General features: G+C 46.4%; 1 protein-coding gene and 2 long non-coding RNA genes across 12 annotated transcripts in view; 1 reads left to right on the top strand and 2 right to left on the bottom strand.

Annotated features, from left to right (window-relative positions):
• The window catches only part of LOC141548956 (uncharacterized), a 1,120,676-nt gene that overhangs the window by 79,863 nt on the left and 1,020,664 nt on the right, over positions 1-20,149 (top strand). The gene's annotated exons all lie outside the window — the stretch shown is intronic.
• LOC141548957 (uncharacterized) overlaps positions 1-20,149 on the bottom strand; it is a 1,406,018-nt gene that overhangs the window by 690,095 nt on the left and 695,774 nt on the right. The gene's annotated exons all lie outside the window — the stretch shown is intronic.
• On the bottom strand, positions 302-18,927 carry LOC141548605 (histone lysine demethylase PHF8-like). The gene is made up of 11 exons (XM_074277608.1): positions 18,726-18,927; positions 18,095-18,180; positions 16,181-16,314; positions 9,064-9,365; positions 8,118-8,213; positions 2,228-2,275; positions 1,806-1,860; positions 1,178-1,291; positions 1,048-1,093; positions 487-596; positions 302-416 (listed from the first exon to the last, which is right to left on the bottom strand). Exons 1-11 carry the CDS (start codon positions 18,925-18,927, stop codon positions 302-304), a joined length of 1,308 nt encoding a protein of 435 aa, XP_074133709.1.

The raw sequence follows: 20,149 nt of genomic DNA, 5'->3' as shown, positions 1-20,149 counted from the left end.
TGGTCTTCTTCTTGTTGCTCTTCTTGTTCTTCTTCTCTTCTTCAAGCAGTTGCCTAAGAGAGGTTGCTGGGAATGAGCACCCTCAAGCTGCCCAGCTTAGCCTGGCCCCTGCCCCCTGCCCCGCACCCAGCAGAGACTCACATGGCTTCAGCAGCCTCCGCACTGCCCAGGAAGGTGTCCACACCTCTGGCAGCTGCGGCTTCAGCCCCTCCCTTGGCTCGGCTCAGCGTGTCCAGCTGGGCCTGGATGCTGCCAGGCTTCTTCTGAGCTCGCTTTTCTGGTCACAGGAGTACAAAGGACATTAAAGTCGCTCTCCTCGGGGATTTCCTCGTCCCTGTCCGGCCGCCCTTCCCGAGGACTGTGCACAGGTGGAGACTGCAGTCTTGGGCTCGGCTTCATGGGAAAGGGAGGTGATGCTTGGGGGGATCGAGAAGGCAGTGCAAGGAATGGGGAAGCTCGGTTCTTTCCCAAAGGGACAATACTTACCTTTCCCTCCTCACTTCCACCCTGTCTCTCCCTCCCACATGGGGCTCCTCACCCTCCATCCGCAGCTTCTCCATGCTGCTGCTCAGTTCCTGGGCCAGTATGTCTGCCCTCTGAAAGAAGGAAGAAACGGAACCCGCTGTGGCCCGAGATCCCTCCCTCTCCAGTCCCGGCTGCACTCGGGCCTCCCGTGGGGAGTTCACCAAATGTCCACGAGAGAAGAGCCACAAGTCTTGGCTCCTAACCTACTCCTGAGCAGCATCGCTGACGTCGCCAGCAGCTGGCCAGCTACCCGAATGCCTTGATGCCCTGAGATCACAAAGGCAGCTTTCTTTCTAAAGGCCACGGCTGCCCTCCTCCATGTTAAACACAACTCCTTCGTGCCCTGGCCCCAGGTCCTGTCCCGAAATACCCTGGCTCCACTTTACCTCCTCTCATGAGCCCTGTGACCGTTTCACTGCCCCTCTATTCAGGGACTCCCCGTATCCTACACTCCCTGTGTATATAACCATGTTTCTTGATCCCAACCGGGGGTTTCCCTCTCATGTGGAATTCCCAGAGGACCTTGTGCTTCTCCATCATTCCCTCTCCTTGCTGGCCGGACTCCATCCTAAGACAGAAGACAGCACGGGGCTGGTCAGAGGCAGCACCAGAAGCGGCTCGCCCTCCAACCCACAAGCCTCCCAGCACGGACCAGCAGGCTGGAACAAGGGCTTCCCTCTGCTTCCTTTTCTTGAGTCTTCCTTCCTGGAAGTTAGAGCTGAGCTCAGTTATTCTCTTCTTGCGTTCCTCAGTCACTGCCAGCTGCCTGGAAAACGGGAGGTTGGGGGAAGAGGGAAACTCAGAGGCGAGTAAACCTGACCCTCTCAGGCAGTCCTTAAGAGCCCCTTGGGCTATCGATGTTCTGTGCAGGCAGAGGTCGGGGAAGGGGACATTTCGTTTTGCCTGGAAATCTGTGCCCCTTCCCAACCCTCGTGCTGCGCCACGCCTCATACAACAGAGGAGCGGGCCTCTGTCAGCACAATCCGTAAGGCCCTCAGGCTGCAGGATCCTGTGAGCTGGAACAGAAAACACGAGGGGCTCTGGATGCTTTTGCGTCTGTGTCCCTCAGCACGGTGCCCGCTAACGCCCCGTAAGGCCTCACATGCTTGTGGCCTTGCCGTCACACGCACAACCCAGTAAAGACCAAGGAGAGACAATTCCGGGTTAGAAACAAATTTGGGGCCACACACACATTTTAAAACTAATTTAAGGCCAGAGATTAGTTTAGCGCTGGAAATGATTTGACGGCTAAGGTTTGGATTAAAGGGAGTGCCACTGACCTGGGAGCCTCAGTGTTTTTCTCCTGGCAGTGCAGGGAAAGGGTCGTCAGAGTTTCTAGAACCAAAGAGGTCAGTAGGTGGACACAGGGCTGGAGAGGGACTTAGATGGCACACAAAGCATGCTCTCAGGTGCCCTGCCATTTCGGAGCTAGTTGACCATCCTGGAGTCCCCCCAGTCCCTTCCCTCTCAAACCACCCAATGTTCAGCAACTTTGGGCCTTTACTGGGATTGGTGCTCGTTTCCCTTCATCTTGATTTCGTCACATTATATATTCACTGCCTTCCCCGCTACAACTGTGAGCTCCTTGAGAGCCAAGATCGTCACCTTCCTTCTATTTGAATGCGCAGTCCCTGGCCCAGAAGGTGCTTACTAGCCTTTATGAAGGTTTATTTATTGATTGGGTTTGTTGCTTGGTCGATACCTTGCTTCTTGCTCAAGACTTCTTTCACTTGTGCCTCCTCCAAGCTCACTGCAAGGGACAGAAATCAGACAGTCAGCTTTACCTTTCCGTCCTCCTCCAGTCTTTGTCTGCCCGGCCTACAGCAAGCCCACGGCGTTGCTGGTTTTGCGGCCAAAAGAATTCTCCATAAGCACAGGATCTGTCGTCGTCGTCATTCACGCTGCTCGGTGGAATCCCAGTGGTTTCCGGGGTCCTAGGCCTCAGAGGCCCCTCCTGCTTGGCACGTAACAAATTGGGGCCCAGAAGCAGAATTTAAGTCAAACAAAGATACGTCCCTTTTTGGCTTTTCAAGCCCTTCTCCATTTGCCCCCAACCTACCTTTCTAACATTTCAGGACACACTGAGAGCCACAATCCGATCAAACTAGCCCCCCTCTGTTTCTCATCCAGGACATAGGACTTCATCTCCCTAGCCTTGCACAGGGCCAAGCCTCAGGGCTAAAATACACTCCCTCCTTCTCTGCACCTCACAGAACTCCTCTCTTTCTTCAGCACCACCATCCGTTTGAAGTCCTTCCTGACCCCCAATTGCGGCCTCCCTCAATAACCAACTCTCCTTTAACCACCACAAACTTATCCACTTTTCATTCATTTCAAATTTGCTTATATATGTGTGCTTCTTGCTTTCCCCCACAGGATGTAGGCTCTTTTGGAGTCGGAATTCTTTTATTCTTTGGTGACTGGCCCATCAGAACTACAGGATGTCCCGGATGCCAGGGGAGACCATGGCCCTTTTAAGGTAAGGTTGTTTGTTTGTTTCTTTTTGTTTTCAAAAAAATATTTATTTAAAAAGAGCTTTTCATTTTCAAAATAGCTAGAGGAATAATTTTCAACATTTGCCCTTACAAAATCTTGTGTTCTAAATTTTCTCCTTCCCCACCGGCTCCTTTAGAAAGCAAGTAAGCCAATATATGTTAGACACGTACTGTTCTTCTTTACCTGTTTCCACACACAACATTCTGCACAAGAAAGGTCAGAACACAAAAGGGAAAAAAAGAAATCAAGAACAAAAACAAAAAGCAAGCAAACAGACACAAAAAGAGTGACAGTACTATGTTGTGGTCCACACTCAATCCTTTCAGTCACCTCTCTGGGTGCAGATGGCTCTGTTCCTGCCCAGATCATCAGAACTGGCCTGAATCACCTCACTGTTGAAAAGAGCCACATGCATCAGAATTCATCATCGTCTAGTCTTGTTGTACAATGATGTCCTGGTCCTGCTCATTTCACTCAGCATCCATTCCTGCAAGTCTCTCCAGACCTCTCTGAAATCCTCCTGCTGGCCGTTTCTTAAGAGAACAATACTATTCCACAACATTCACATACCACAACTTATTCAGCCATTCTCCAACGGATGAACATCCACCCAGTTTTCAGTTCCTTGCCGCTACACAAAGGGCTGCCACAAACCTTTTTGCACTTGTGGGTCGCTTTCCAGAATGGCTTGGATGAATTTACAACTCCACCAGCTAAGGTTTAATGCAACCTTTTCTCCATGGCCCCTCAAATTTTTGTCTTTTTCCTTTTGCTTAATATTCTTAACCTGATGAATGAGCAGTCATAACTCCGAGGTTCTTCATGATTTAGAGCATTTCTTTTCCCAGAACACCACTAATGGCTTGGATTTCTTCGTCTGAAAAATGCTGCATATAGATAAGGAATAAGCTTATCTTCATCTATTTGTCAACTGGGAAATGGCTCTCTCATGAATGGACTCGGTTCCCAGGGAGACTAAGAGAAACTGCTCTCTCTCTTCCCTAGGAGCTGCTTTTCTTCTTAACTGCAAACTTTTTATTCATTGAAAAGGTTTTTGATTTTAATTTAAGCAAGATGATTAATTTTACCATCTCTGAAGCTCTTTTTCTCCACTTTGCCTATGGGGTCTTCGACCCAAGGACATGACAGGTAGTTTCTTCCTGTTGTTGTACAACTGTATCCAATTCTCTGAACCCGTCTGGGGTTTTCTTGGTGGAGATGCTGGAGGGATTTGCCATTTCCTTCTCCAGCCGGTTTTGCAGATCAGGGAAGTGAGGCACACAGGGTTAAGTGACTTGCCTAGAATCACACAGCTACTAAGTGTCTGAGGCTGTGTTTGAACCCAAGACTTCCTGATTCCGGACTAGGTATTCTCTTCACTGTCTATTCACACTCTTCACAGCCACCTTGCTGCCCCTTATCACCTCTCTCCACCTGACCTCCAGCCCTTATCTGTCGCCAATGCTCGTTCAGCATGCAGGACCCCTATTTCCTAACACATTCTTTTCTCTTTCTACATTCTTTCCCTTGGGAACTCGATCAACATCCATGGTTTTCAATACAATCTCACAAAGCTGACTCGCAAAGGTGAACCTATTAGAATCTCTATGAAGATGGAAGGCACTATCGTTTTACCCGGGTCCCAGTTTTAGAACTTCAAAATTATCCTCAACCCCTCACTCACTCTTATCCTTCACAAAAACTTGCTTGCTAAACTTTCCCAGGCCTCCCTTCACATGGTGTTTCACACTCAAACACAGCTACTATTCAGTCACTTCTTGCCTCGGTTATTCCAACAGCCTCCTCACTGGTCTCCCAGCCTCAGATCTGTCTAGTTTCTGCTCCACTTCATCCGTCCTACACACTGTTCAGCAGATCCTAACCTTAGATACTAAACGGATCATGGGATTTCTCTTTTCAAGCCACTCTGCTGCCAACGAAATCTCCCTTTGTACCCTGTAACTCGCCAATTCAATTGATTCCACTGGCTTCTTATTGTCTCTGGGATCAACTCTAAGACTTTCTGTTTATCCTCTAAAGCCCGTCATACTTTTTTTAAAAATCTGTTTTGAAGGGACCACTAGCGCCTCTGTCATCCATGACTCCTGCTCCTCGCTGAAAACAAACAGAAAAATGAACAAATACAGAAATCAGCCAACGAAGGCCCAAATCATGTGGCTCTTTTGGGTACCGTGGGTGCCTCACTTCTCTAACAGGATCTGGGAATCAGTGCCCATTTTCTTTCTACCACACTCTGTGATCTAGCCATCTCTGTAACTCAAAACACCAGTAGCGCTCCAAGCCCGAGATGTACCCCCTTTGCCTCTGCCTCAGCCCCTCTCTCTTCTGTCAGATGCTGCTCAGATAACACATTCCAAGGAAACCCTTTCCTGGGGATTCCAGCGGACTGGTGAATTCTCTGCCCAAGGCGAGTGTAGTGGAATGGTTTTATTTCGTTGATTCTTTTTAGTAAGATTCATGCCGGGCATATTTTGCGGGAACGCCACAATCTCCAAGCTCCTCATGGTTAGGGTTGATCCTTTGGACTGACATCCCTAGCACCCAGCACAGTGTCTAGGACATTAAGTGATTTGCCTGTGGTGGTGGTGGTTGATGTTGTTGTTCCTTCATTCCTGAAGAGGGCTGAAGTCAGGGATGTGATGCCATTATTGGGTTTGGGAAAGGGGCCCCCCAAAGTCTGGGGTCACAGACCAGTGACGTGAGGTGTCTCAAAAGAATTTGCTGGCTTGAAAACCCTTTCCCAGTCTAGGGGCAAAGTTCATTGTCATTGTAATGCCATTACAAGTGGGCTGAATTCCAAAAGCAATTTGCAAGGAAACAGAAACAAAGAGACCATTTATCCAGCTTTCTGTCACTGACATGCTAATTCTAGGGCCCAGAGGAGCGGTCTCTGGAACTTGGTTATCACAACCAGATTCCCAGTCAGCAGTGAATTAAGGAGTGGTCTATCCAGGATCAGACAGATTGGTTTTCTTGGACTGGGGGTGTGGGAAATCCCTGAGGCAGACCCCAAAGCCAGCAGGAGATTTAGGATTACTAACTTATTCTTAGAACATAAGCCTCCCCCCCAAATAAAACAGGGGACCTCAAAATCGTTGCTCTATTACATCACCATGACTTGCAAATGAGTTGGATTTACATGCCTTACTTTCCCCTAATTCATACATATTTGCTGCCTGTTTAATTGACAGACCTGTTCCCTGATGATTCCTTTTTTGTCTCTTCACCTTCCTGAGTTCTTTTCTTTTCTCTCCTGGTTGTTCGGAGCTCTGACAAAAATATCGATTTTGCTTCTGCATCACCAATATTCTCCACTGTTTCCCATCGCTTAGCCCTGAATTTCCCTGCATGAATATGCTGAGGAAGATTCAAATTGATTCCGAATCATTCGTCCTATTTACAAGTAATTGATTTTGTGTGTAACCACTTCAGACCGGGCTCTTTGTCTTTGAACTTAGTGAAGAATTCAGCAAAACCTATATAAGGGAAACTGTTCTCTTGCTCAGCAGGGTCTTTGGCATTAACAGAGTAAAACCATGGCTCCAAATAGACAGGTAGCATGCTCCTGCTAATAAAAGTTATCTTGTGTGGAGGCCCGCCTCCATTTTCTCTTTTTTAAAAATCTCAATTGTAACAATATAATACATCTATCTGTGTGTATATTATGTATAATGTATACACACATATCCAGAGGTACAATAGGATGCTGTTACTTTTTATGGAAACAAAAGAAAAGGAAAGGGAAGGAAACAAAAGGAAAGGAAACGGAAAGAAACAAAGGAGTGGCCCCCTGATTGGGAAGTGACCGATTATATAACACCATAAAAATAATAATGAATGTAAAGAATTCAGAAAAATAGCGGAAGATTTGTATGAAATGAACCTGAGGGCAAAACAATAATAGGACTTAGAAAACAACATAGGAAATGACTTAAAAGGGGCAGCGAGGTGGGGCAGTGATGACAGCACTGGCCCTGGGATAGGAAGGTCTGGAGTTCAAATCCAGCCTCAGAGAGTTACTACCGTGTGACCCTGGGCAAGTCCCTTAACCTTGCCTGCCACCTCACTGCACTCCAAAAGGAAAAGAAAACCACATAAAATGTAAGAATGGAAAACCAAGCCTGATGCTATGTATCTGTGATGAGCAGTCTTGACTCTCAGAAAGGGGACACATGCTATGTTGTTTGACTTTGTTTCCATGTTTTACTTAGTTACAAATGTAGGAATAATTTTGAAATTTCTACTGCAGTTCACCTCCCCTAAGTTTCATCTCCTTCTCCCCGTCAACCACTCATGTGAGTCCCCCCTTCTGGAATTGACCGACCTGAATTTGTAATAGCCATTAGTGACCTCAAAAGATCCAGTGTCATTCAAACAAAATGGAGTCTTGTTATCAACCACTTGTCTCCCTAATCAAGCACCTAGCACAAGGAATCAGAAAGATGGGACCTTCAATCTGGCCTCAGCCAGTCACTACTCTTTAGTACGCAGCCTCTATGTATCAGCAGAGTGAGGAGGTCCCATAGATATATAACGGTTTTCAGGACTTTAAAAGGGATATCCCCTTGTTCATCCGCCATTTGTCACAGGTGAGACTGAAAAGGATGACACTGAGGTTCTCCTGCCCTATTATCACGTCCCTTTTGGGGGAGGCAATCAGGGTCAAGGGTCCACCTAGCAAGTGAGGTCCCATAGGTCCGTAGCTACTAAGTATCTGCGGCCAGATGTGAACTCGGGCTCCTCTGAGGCCAGGGCTGGTCCTGCCGTACTCTAACCTTCAGGTGGATGCTGCCTCCCTTTGAGTCAACAGGGAATCTTTGCAAGGAACGAGTACAGTCAAAGGAGGAAAGAAGCACTCTGCCCAGGAACACGACTGGGAGTCCAGTCTTTCAGGCCCAACTCAAACGCTACCTCCTTTTCAGTGATTTCTTTTCTAACTTTGCATCTTCCTCAAACCTCTCACACTCCTCACGTCCTCAAAGTACGACATAAAGAAATGGTCTGCTTATGATCCGCAGTCGCCCAGACTCTCCTTGGTCTATGATGAAGAAAGTGGGGACAACTGGCTAAATTACCTTTAGGAATCCAGGGAGCATCCTCTGCACTCTTCTTCTTCTTCTTCTTCGACTTTAATTTTGAAACAAATTCATCCTCATCTGATTCTAGGAAATCTGCCAGGGAAGGAAAGTAACCCTTGAGTACTAGCTAGACAAAGAGATGCATATTCAAACATGAAAATAAACAGTAACTCCGTACACACACACACACACACACACACACACACACACACACACTCCCACACCCACCACACACCCTGCAAGGCTAACACCATCAGAGAAAATGGCTACATCTAATTTAGTGCTCTCAGCACAAAAACAATTTCCAAATCCAAATATTTCAAGATGAAATGTACACAGACACACAAATATATATGTAGGGGTGTGTGTGTGTGTGTGTGTGTGTGTGTGTGTGTGTATACACACACCCCTACATATATATAACAAAACCAGAACCTATGCGTGCAGGAAAACCCTACACAGCCACCAATCCCTCTCAGAGACGCCAGCCCAGGCTCGCCTCGCTGGGAAGCACACAAGAAGGGGTGCAGGAGTGCCGCCAAACCTCACTGCAGTTGCTGACTGGAAAACTGACAAAGAGAGGATTCAACTCTAAAACTGCATCTTGAACTGATGGACTTGCTCATGTTTTCCATCTCAAATGCCAGTTCAAATAAGGTGACTTGCAAGAGCACTGGACTAGGTCAGTGAAGGGAGAGGAAGAACTCAGCACGGACGGGCTGGTGGTCGTCCTTTGAAGAGGCCCCAAAGGCCGTCCCCAGGTCAGTCTCGAGGGATGGTGCCCGAGGGTGGATGGTCGGACGCAGACGAGCCCAGAGGGCTCTGCCGCGGGTGGGACCCGAGCGGTCCCCGGGAGCGTGGGACCTGGAGAGCTCTTGTATCGCTTTTTCTGACGGCCTGGAGAGCGCCTGCCCTGGGTGAGGGGAAAGGACGCATTCCTTACTGTATGCCTCATCCCTGAAGCTGTTGTCCAGGTTCCGCAGCTCATGGGTTTCGACCTCTCCTTCTTGACTCCCGCTGCAGTAGTTGGCCAGTTGCTTGACAGCCTTCTTCTTCCCAGTCCCTTGGCTGGCCAGGGGGCCACTACTCTTTTCCCTGGAGGAGCCACTACTGCCACTGGAGTCCTCTGATGCCCACCAGGCCTGAACGCTGGAAGCTGGGGCCAAGGATGACCCAGGCTGCTGGTTGGCCAGGCTCAGCAACGTGTGGGCTGCCTCCAGTGTAGTGGGGGACACGGGAGCTTTGCTGTCAAAGACAGAAAAGGATAACTCAGGGAAGCACAATCAATTCCAGTGGCAAGTCTAACAACCCACTTTAATAAGTAGCATCATTACCCAATTTACACAAAGCGGGCAATGAGTTGGTTCTTTGAATGTTTGTTACAATTTATTTATATGCCCATTCAGTTCTCCCCCAGGACAGAGTTATTTAAATCTTCTTTTCTAATACTTTACATGTTGTAGATAACTATATCACATACCTCATCAATCTGATTGACCTGCCTGTCTGTGTGTGTGTGTACATACACATGTATACAAAAGAGTTTGAAACAATTGCCCAATTTCTATTTGCTGCGGATTCCCCTTTTCCATTTTGGTTTTCCAAATATGGCTTTCCTTTTGATTTTCAAAACTCAACACTTATTGTATGAGATACAGAGGTCCACAGAGAACTTGAAGGGTTTTGTGCAAACAAAACTAGAATTCAAAGAGAAGCAGGAAATTGAAAACAAGACTGGCAAAGGGGATCAAACAAACAAACAGAAAAAGATACACTGGAAGGGCTGTGGGAAAACAGGGACATTACTAATTTACAGCAGGGGGAGCTATGAGCTAATGCAGGCATTGTAGACAACAGCTCAGAACTAGAAGCCCATGTGATTAAAGCCTGCCAGCCCTTTGCTCTACTAATACTTGTAGCCAACTGTAGAGATCAAAGATAGAAGAAAAAGGACCCAGATGAACAAAATATATTTATAGCAATTTTCATTGTAAAGAATGGGAAACAGAAGGAGGTCCATCACTTGAGGAATGGATGGAACAGATATTTTAAGAAGTACCTTGTGTATATCTATGTTGTTTGTGAGTATTCACATAGACGCAAACATATACACACATGGATATATGCACTCACATATACATGTATGTCACATACATATATATTTAGACACAGATGAATTTGGAAGAATTGGCTTTATTTTTATTTGTTTGATTTTTTTTTTGTTGAGTGCTCCTTTCCCCCCACCCCCCATTTCTGGTCCTGGCAAATTGGTTTTCCTCTTCTCACTGTCATTTGACTTCTCTATTTTGAAAGATTTTGTTTTCCCAAAAATGGCTCAATCATTGGGATCTTACTAGCAGGGAGCTATTATGACATGTACTTAGGTCAGGTGATTTGGTGCTTCTAACACTTACTCAGTTGCATGCCCAGTTCGCTGACCTGTTCTTTGTCCCTTTTGTTGATGAAAGTTCTTATAGGGAGATAAATTGTCCAAGCTAAGGATACCATGGTTGCATCCTAAATGTTTAGATAACTTTTTTCACTGTTTAGTTTCTCTGATGACATGTTCTTCTGTTTCTATAATATGTTCATTGACAGACCAAGCCTTTAGCATGAATTAACGTATTTATTCTCAAAATGTATATGTCTTTTAAACTGAATATAATCCCTATACATTGGGATCATTAGAGGATATGTTGAATGCGTCCAACTTTCTACTTTTTACCTGTAAATATGTATATCCTAATTCCTGAACAACTTACATAACGTTGTCTTTGAGAAATGCTGAGAAATTTGTATCCTCTTGTCTGTTTCCCTTCATGAATCTCCAGAGATCCATAATCTCTAATTTTTCTAAAATTCTCCTCTGGTGCCTCACCTTCTTCTTGTTCATTTAGAGATGGCACCCAGTGGTAGAACACTGGAGCTGGAGTCAAGAAGACTCAAGAAGTCAATCTGGCCCCAGACACTTTTGAGCTGTGGGACTCTGGGAAAATCCTCTGACTTCTGTTTGCCTGAACTTCCTGACCTGTAAAATGCGAGTGATAACAGCAGCCACTTTTCAGGCTTGTTGTGTGGATCAAATGAGGTCCACCAGCAAAGTGCTTAACCCCTGCTCTCTTAAATGTTTATTTCCTTCTCTCTCCTCCCCTTGTTTCCAAAAAGGTCACACTGATATTCTCAATCTTAAAAGTCCCACACAATCTGTCCCCAGTCTGTCCCCAAAATAGCTTTCCAGTATTATTGGACATTATTGCCCACTCCCATACTTTGCCATCCAGCCACACTGACAGTTTCTCTGACACTCACATGTGAAATCCTATAGCCCCAAGTCATGGCACAGGCTGTTCCTATGGCCTGAGATAACAACTCTCTTTAGTTTCTAACTTATAACACCCCTCTTTCTCTTCAGAAATAAATTAGACATCATCTTCTACATGAAACATTTTCCTTTCTTCCTTCCGTTCCTTCCTTCCTTCTTCCCTCCCTGCCTGCCTGCCTGCCTTCCTTCCTTCCTTCCTTCCTTCCTTCCTTCCTTCCTTCCTTCCTTCCTTCCTTCCTTCCTTCTTCCCTCCCTCCCTCCCTGCCTCCCTCTCTTCCTTCCTACCTTCCTTCCTTCCTTCCTTCCTTCCTTCCTTCCTTCCTTCCTTCCTTCCTTCCTTCCTTCCTTCTTCCCTCCCTGCCTGCCTGCCTTCCTTCCTTCCTTCCTTCCTTCCTTCCTTCCTTCCTTCCTTCCTTCACTCCCTCCTTCTTCCCTCCCTCCCTCCCTGCCTCCCTCTCTTCCTTCCTACCTTCCTTCCTATCTCAGTCCCCTCCACCCTCCCCTCTCTCTAGTTCTGTCTTTTTTTTGGCAAGGCAATATTCATTACGTGACTTGCCCAGGGTTACACAGCTTGTAAGTATTAAATGTCTGAGGGCAGATTTGAACTCGGAGCCTCTGAACCCCAGGGCTGGGGCTCTATCTACTGCATTATCCAGCTGCCCCCATCTTTCTGATCCCTACTGGTAATTCACTTTGTGCCACTTTAGATTCATCAGTATTGAGTACTTTGATGTTTATGCTGTATTTATGCATGTTTGCATGCACTTGCATTGTGAGAATGAAGGCTCATTTTCAGTTTGATTTAACCACTTTAAGGAATCATTCCTGCCTTTGAATAGAACATTTTCCACTGAAGAATTAGGTGAAAAGTCCAAAGACAAAGAGTTAGGAATGCGAGAGAAAGAAAGTGTAAGCAGCAAGTGAAGACAGCTTTCTCAGGCAATCTGGTTGGGAGAACAGAAAAGATAGCAGATGGAAGCTAGACTGTAGGATCCAGGGAAGGTTTGGTTTAGTTTGGTTTTCTTTGGCTTTGTTTTTGAGATGGCCTTGAGCATAACTGAAAGCAGCAGAGACAGGGTCTCTACTAGAAAATGGATCAAAATTGGAGGCAGTAGGAATGACTAAGGGTGAAATCTGAACAATGGCTGGCCTTCTTGATACCAGAGATGAAGAAATCGCATGCAAAGAGGAATGTGTCACTTGAATTGCCTCACTTTCCCCAGAAAAGCCAGAGGCATGGTGCTCAGCCAGAAGAGAAGGAGCAGGAGGAGGTGGAACCTTGAAGAGACACAATAAGCTTTTATGGAGACTGAAATGGAAATCAATGAGGCAGGAGTAAAGCAACTGCCTAGTTGACAATGGACAACATGAATTTGAATTGTACCTAGTCAGCACAGTCATGGGACTTCCTGAAGAAGGTAAGTGGTGGAGTAATTCCAAGGTAAATTTTGGCCAGGGTGGAACCTAATTCATCACTTTAGTTCAGGGCACATTGCAGTAGCTTCTTAATTGGTCTCAATGGACTCTTTCTCCCTACAGCCCCCAAAGTATTTTCCACTATATGCAGACCCGATCCCTCCTATGCAACAAACTCCGGGGGTGGGGTGGGGTTCTATTGCCTGTAGGAACAAATAGAAATTCCCCTATTGAGCTTTTTAGTTTAATTAGCTGTCATTTTGTCTCCTATTTCCTGAGACCAGCACCCAAACTAAAAGAGATGAAAAAGAAAACTCTCATCCTACACATGTACAGCAAATCAAATTTTCTTGTTGCCTATTTCCCAAATATGTCAGAGTTTTCCCTTTATGCTGAGTGCATCACCTCTCTTTGAGGCAGTGAGTATTCTGTTTCATCAGGACTTTTCTGCAATCATATCTGGTCATGATATTGAGGTACTTTTAAGAGGGAGACCCCAAAAAGTTGGGTTGAAGGCTGGTGTTTTAACGTTTCTCAAAAGAATTTGTGGGCTTGAAGCCATCTCCAAGTCAAGGGGCAACAGATATTGTAACGCCAAGTGGGCTGAGTTCCAAAAGAATTTAGCAAAGAACCAGGAGCAAGGACACAAATTTATCCAGTGCTTCATGTCATGGATAGGCTAATTTTATGGCCCACGGGTAGAGCTGAGGAATGGTCTATTCACAACTGTCCCAGGGAACCTGGTTATCCCTGCCCAGCAGATGGTCCATCTGACAGTCAGCAATGTATGTAGGACCATCCTAAGGCCAGAAGACTTTAAAATCTTTGACAGACAGATTGTTGGAACGATAGCACTCTTATGGCGGGGGACCTCAGGATTACTGCACTATTTCTCTTAGAAGCTTTACCCCTTTCAGTAAGGTAAGATCAATGTGTTTGCAGATTAGTGACTTTTAAGGGATAGCTCCAAATTACCTTCCAGAAATCTGCACAGCAGGCAAAGATGTTCCGAGTTATCTCTGTTTTGGTGTATGGTGTAGCTAAAGCCGGCTTTTTCTCTGTTCCCGACACCTCCCATTTCTATGCTTCTGCACCATCTCCCATGCTTGGAATATCCTTCTGTCTCAGTTCTTCCTCACAGAATGTCCCTCCCTTCTTTCAAGATACGACTCACTAAATGAGAGACAGAAGGCTAAGGCTTCTGGTCAGTTTAAGGCACCATTGAATGAATGCTTTAGCAACTGGACAACACCAAGAAAGGCAAAAGTTATCCTGTTTTATAAACACAGCCTGTTTTGCTGATGGAAAAAAGCTAGTTCTGACGGGGATGGGGAAAAAGCGAGAAGGTTTGATAATTTTTTTTTTTACTTGTGATCCTTAAGGATCCATGAAGAATATGTGAGGACTGGAAGAGCACGTTGAAAAACATCTTCTTGATGGAAATAGCTTAAGTATGGTGCTGTAAGGGGGGAACCCATATAGAACATGTTACAAAGATTCTCCCACTGCTATTCTACTCTTTTGGAAATCTTTTTTCTTATGATTGTTGATGAGAGGGGGAAAAGAGGTAACTAAACAGAAATCTTAAGATTCTTAAGAAGTTTGTGTTCACATGCACAATGAATAGGGAAGAATGAGATTTCCAACAAATGAACTAGGATCCGCTACTATTACTCATAACTTTCAGGGTGGCTTGAGGTAACTCCAGTTGTGATTCTGGCCATAGCTAGAACGTTGCAAATAATTATATATGTCACATTTAGGATTGATTCCATTTGTTTAAAATTGTATGTTTTCATTCACTTTAAACATATATATATATATATATATATATATATATATATATATATATATATATATATATATATATATATATATATGTAAAGGGTTAAAAAGCCTCTAGAAGCAAGGAATACAGTTCAAGGCATGTGGGAGGACGGAGGGATGAGAGGTTGTGAGGTGCAGGCGAGTCCTATGTGGAGGTGGGCCACAGCCCCATGAGGTGGTGTCTGACTCCAGGTACCACGCCTCCCTCCTTAATGCTCACAAAGCCTAGCAGGCCTCCCTCCTTCTTCTTGGGCCAATCCCAGTATGCCAGGTTCCTAGAGGACCTCCCCCTTCTCCCATATCATCAGTGGGGTAGAAATATGTGCTATCTCAGAATAAAGTTCTCTTTTGCTTCACCCCTGCCCCCTGGTGGTCTGTCTCTAGAGGATCCGGGTTGGTGGTATATATTTATAGAAAAGTTCATTTTAGGACTCCTGGAAAGGATGTTTTTTATTGCTTCATTAAAGAATTAGTATCTGATGAATTAGGCTGAGTATCAGAGTTAAATAATGAAATTTCCTTTATGAGAAAGAAATCTGCAATATACTGCTAGTTTGCTGTAATGTTTGAAAGGTTAACATTATTGTAATGGCAGCCTGAGTTTGGCTAACTTACAAGAGTGTACTCAGATCCCAGATCCTGTCTACTAATTTTAAACTCACATATATTGCTTTCAGTGTATACAATATAAGCTCTTTCAGAAGAGGAACGCTTTCATTTTATTTTTTCTTTTGCTTTTTCCTTCTTTAAACAGTTATTGATCCATAGTAGATGCTTAATAAGCAGCTGTTTTTGCTTGGCCATCAGAGAATTTTTTAAAAGACCAGTGAATACACTGTTATTTACTTTTCCTCAAGAGCATGTACATTTTGTATCAAGGATTGGATGGCAGAGTAGGATGGGAAAGTCATCTACTGCTGCCCACCATACCTGCATTTCTCCAGTCCTTCTCCAATACAAATCAAGGGCCTACACCTCAGCAAGCCAATTTTCCCATTTCCCTTTTCAGTTCACGTGAAGGCTGAATCTTAACGTCCAGCCAGGATCAGATTTCACCTTGTTACTTGTGTAATCTTAGTGACTGGTACACTGTATACACAAACAAAATTGCTAAGGTCCCTGACGACTCTGAATGGTTGAGGAAGGTAATACCTAAGACCAAAAGGACACCTATTCTGAACCCCAGGGAAATTCTAACTGATTCTAGGCTGGACATGAGCACAATTTGTACTGGGGGATGGGACTGGGGGGCAGGGACCAGACCTGCAGTTTCACTGACCGCTCTAATGCCAGGTGAAGAAGCTGGAACCAGAACCAGATTGTATGTGCTGTGCAATTTATAGTTTTCAAGAGACCTGAGCCACTGATGAGAAGACAAGTGATTGGTCACAAGGCAAGACCTGGACAGCCGGCTTCACTAACTCCACAATCGTCACCATTCCCGGTCCCCTTGTCCTGACTTACAGAGAAGTGAAAAGCAGAGGCAGGTACTCACTTGTGACCTATACAGTCAGGTTCTCCAAGCTGCCTGCTAGCTTTCAGTAGATAAAGAATCCCACAAGTTCCACCAGGGGCTTCTGCCTCAGCTTCCACTCTTTCCTCTGCCTTGTTTTCTGCTGTATAATTTTCCTAGGGGGGAGAGAGAGAGAGAGAGCATTCAGTGATTGTGCTTGCTCTGGGGCCTTTCACAAACTGATGTATGTCCAAAGAAAAGCATTATGGGGAAGGTATTCAAGGACTTTATGAAGACTGTTGGAGAAGCTGAGGGTACGTAGGCTGGAGATGGTTCACGGAAAAGGTGTGTAAAGAGACGCAGTCCATACAACTGTTATCTTCAAGTTTCTCAAGAAGTGTCATGGGAAACAATTGCACTAATTTTGCTTGACCCTAGCAACAACAGGTGAGAGAGGAAACAAAGTAAAATTACACTGATGAAAGGAAAAATGTTCTAACTGTTCATGCCATGCACAAGTTGAGTGTACATTTTAAAGACCCGAAAGCCTTTAAAGACTGGTCAGATAATAGGTAAAAGTACCAGTTAGGCACTGAGGTCCCTTCCAACTCCCCATTCGAGTCAAAGCAGAAAACTGTGTTGCTTATGATCCTGCCGTTCTGCCTCCAACCCTGACCCATTCTCTATTTCCACAGCCTATTTAACCTTTTCCATCTCTGTCTGTGGAAGCCCCTTCTTTCCAGATGAAACTTATCTGAAACCTTGCTCTAGCTTCATCTAAATGTTCTCCTCCCCCTTGAAGCACCTCTCTTCTTTGGCTCCGTTCTTACTTGTCCTGAAACCACGCTTATTTTCTCAATAAAGTTATCCTTCCTCTTCCTCCCCCTCTCCCCCCCCCCCCCCCCCCCCCCCCCCCCCCCCCCGTGAACGTTGGTCCTGTGTCACGTCTCCTCTGGGGGCAGGATCCACCTTACACAGAGTGGACACTTAGGATCACATCTGAAAGATGCCTTAAGAGATCACGCCAAAGTGATTTTACAGGGAAATGGTCAAATCTCTTTCCCAGATTCACATAAAAAATACAGGTAGAACCAGAACTGACACCCAGGCTCTCTGAATGTAAAAGCAGTGCTTGGGCCAAGGGATATTTCTGTTGGTAAACTGTGAAAATGAATGCTGAATATAGATTCAGCTTTTTTCCCCTAAGCATTTAAATATTTATAGGTAAAGCTGTTTAACAGTTAACAGCTAAAGAGGGTTTTGTTCCTTCCTTTGTTTGTTTGTTTGTTCTCCACCTTAGGCAGTTCCCCCATGCCTTGAAAAGAAAAAAGAAAAAAAATGCAGTAGCAGACAGAATTGGGGGAAACAAACTTGGGCCCGGGTCTTGGCTAAACATATTTCCTACATAAGATAGGTTTCTATCTCTCTCCAGCCCGAGTGTGTCATCTGTGGGACAAAGGTGGGCAGCTGCATCAGTCCTCCGGAATCATAGCTGTTCAAAACTGCTTCTAGGTTGAGCTTTTTACCTAGACTGGCGAGCACCGCAGCTGCTCCTCATGTGCCCAGGACCGTACCTAGGGCCTCTCACGGCATGACAGTGCCCAGATTGAGAGACTGAGGGCTCCATCGCATGGGTTTGCTCAGAAGAAATCTCCGCTTTAGACAACAACCAAGACAATCTGACGTTTGTATATAAAGGCTTCAAAGTTCTTAAAGGAGCTTTTCTCCTTTGGAGGTTTTTTTCTTTAACAAGTAAAGACCCGTAACAGATCACCCTCATCTTCACTTAGCCTGACTCTGACCCTTACTAGTCTCGTGGCCATGAGCAATGACATGACTCCGAAGCCGGGAGTAATGGAGCCCCACTCAGACAAGATAATATCAGTAAAAAACAAACAAAAAAGACTTGCTTCACCCAGCAGCTGGCACCTAGTGGGCATTTTTCCTTTGCCTTACCTCAGTTTCACATTCCACCTCTCCCGGTTCCTGGAGTCTGTTTGGGTCAGAACAAGGGCGGGCTGGAAGCAGCTTCTGGTGAAATTCTAAAAGGATGATGATCGTGACGATGATCACATAAGCAGTCCAGTGGCGTGGCAAAGCATCCAGCCAGGTTCGGAGCCACTAGAAGACCTGGGCTTGTGTCCTGCTCGATTCTGGCTGAAAGTCCTGCCCAACCCTAACCCAACTTCTCTGCAACCCTCGTGGCCTCTAAGTCTCCACGGTGCCATCGGCACTGGTCGAGGGAGTTTCCTCCTCAGAAATCACAGGACAAACATTAACTAGGAGACGCGTGGCTTTCTTTCTTTCTTTCTAAGTTTGCCAAAGGTTTGGCCCATGTTTCCTCACTTCAGCCTCAGCAAGTCCAGGAGACCTACCTCCGTAATGTTCTGAAAGTGGGCTGCAACCCACCCGAGGAAGGGGAAAAACCAGCAGGGGCTGTGGTTGTCTTGGAAATTCAGCCAATCTGCCTTGTAGCCAGACACCAGCCCTTAGTCTAAAGGCCCTGGGTGACCCCATGCAGTTGTGGCTAGAGCCCGAGACCCCCAGCAGACATAAGAAATAGCAGAAGGAGAGGAGGAAGACCTACTTGGTGACCTTTTCTTCCTTGCCAGGGCCTGCTCCTTCTGCGGCCTTGCTTCCACCTTGAGCTCTTCCTTAGAGCCTGGGTCACACTGCTCACTGATCTTTGGCTTAGGCTGGCGCTTGCTTAGTGCCCTCAGCTTGACCTTGGTTTGTCCCTTCCTCTTGGCCTTGGAGTTCCTAGATCTGCTAAAACCACTCACCTCCATGGTGCTTGGAAAGAGGAATAATACATACAGAAATATATGTTTTTATGCATTTATTTCATAGCCGGGACTCTGCAAAAGCTACTTAGGTCCATCTGTTGGTTTTGCTTGGCATGCAGCGTTCTCCAAGGAAAGTATATATTAGTTACTTAAAATGAATTCTAAAACGCTACCAAACAGACAGGACCTTCTCCATCACTGTTCTTTTTCACCAGGGTCAAATGGGGGGGGGAGGGGAGCCGGGTGGTTTCGGTTTGTCTGGAATTCTATTCCTTCCCCAACGTTCTGCCCCCACCTCCCGGCTCTGCCTTGTGCCCTTCTCCCGGCTCTGCCTCGTGCCCTTCTCCCGGCTCTGCCTCGTGCCCTTCTCCCGGCTCTGCCTCGTGCCCTTCTCCCGGCTCTGCCTCGTGCCCTTCTCCCGGCTCTGCCTCGTGCCCTTCTCCCGGCTCTGCCTCGTGCCCTTCTCCCGGCTCTGCCTTGTGCCCTTCTCCCGGCGTCTGCCTCGTGCCCTTCTCCCGGCTCTGCCTTGTGCCCTTCTCCCGCGTCTGCCTCGTGCCCTTCTCCCGGCTCGCTACGAGTGCAGACGCTTCCACGGCGGGAGTCTGCGTTCCCACCTCTCCCTGTTCCGTCCCCGGAGGAGCGCAGGGGAACCGGACGCGCAGCAATGAGCCCTCAGAAATGCCTATCGCCGTCCAGAGGCGACCAGGAGCGATTGTCCACCACTGCACGGCCCTTTTTTCAGACTCTCACTATAAAAGCTGCGTGAAGACAAACGGCACAGTGAGAGAGACAAAGTGACGAGGAAGCCAAGGCGTCAGCGGACATTTGTCCCGGATGCCGCCTGGGCGCCATTAACGTGCCTCGCTGGCACCCGAGAACTTCTTCTGGCGGACGGTAAGCGCCGCCCCGGCCTGGGACCGAAAGCCCGAGGCTCACGCCAACCTCACACTAACTCCATTAATGACGGAGAAACCGCAAAGTACCACTTGCACCGCATTTCATTTACTTTTCCGGCAAGTTCTCTAAACGGTCTCGGACAGCGTCTCAACCAAGCAACATTTTACGGAACAATCTTAATCAAAGCCCAGCAAGCGGCAAACCGCAAACGGGGGTGAAACCCAGAAAACGCCACGCGGTCACAGCCGCCTTGTTAGCCAAACAACCTCCTCTCCCCGGGAGCGGGAAGAGCCAGATTCATGCGTTCAATACTTGCTGTCAGCCATGC

Source organism: Sminthopsis crassicaudata, chromosome X (genome assembly GCF_048593235.1).
Source record: "Sminthopsis crassicaudata isolate SCR6 chromosome X, ASM4859323v1, whole genome shotgun sequence".
NCBI classification, from domain to species: domain Eukaryota; kingdom Metazoa; phylum Chordata; class Mammalia; order Dasyuromorphia; family Dasyuridae; genus Sminthopsis; species Sminthopsis crassicaudata.
The sequence above is the reverse complement of the archived record's forward strand: the minus strand, read 5'-3'. Positions and strand labels throughout refer to the sequence as shown.

Excerpts from the sequence above, each read along its gene's own strand:
- LOC141548605 (XM_074277608.1), bottom strand. The coding sequence starts at position 18,927 with ATGGAGGTGAGTGGTTTTAGCAGATCTAGGAACTCCAAGGCCAAGAGG. Across the intron at positions 2,276-8,117 it reads TGCTCCCTGGATTCCTAAAG|TGAGCTTGGAGGAGGCACAA; the intron begins GTAATTTAGCCA and ends TGTCCCTTGCAG. Across the intron at positions 1,292-1,805 it reads AAAAACACTGAGGCTCCCAG|GCAGCTGGCAGTGACTGAGG; the intron begins GTCAGTGGCACT and ends CCCGTTTTCCAG.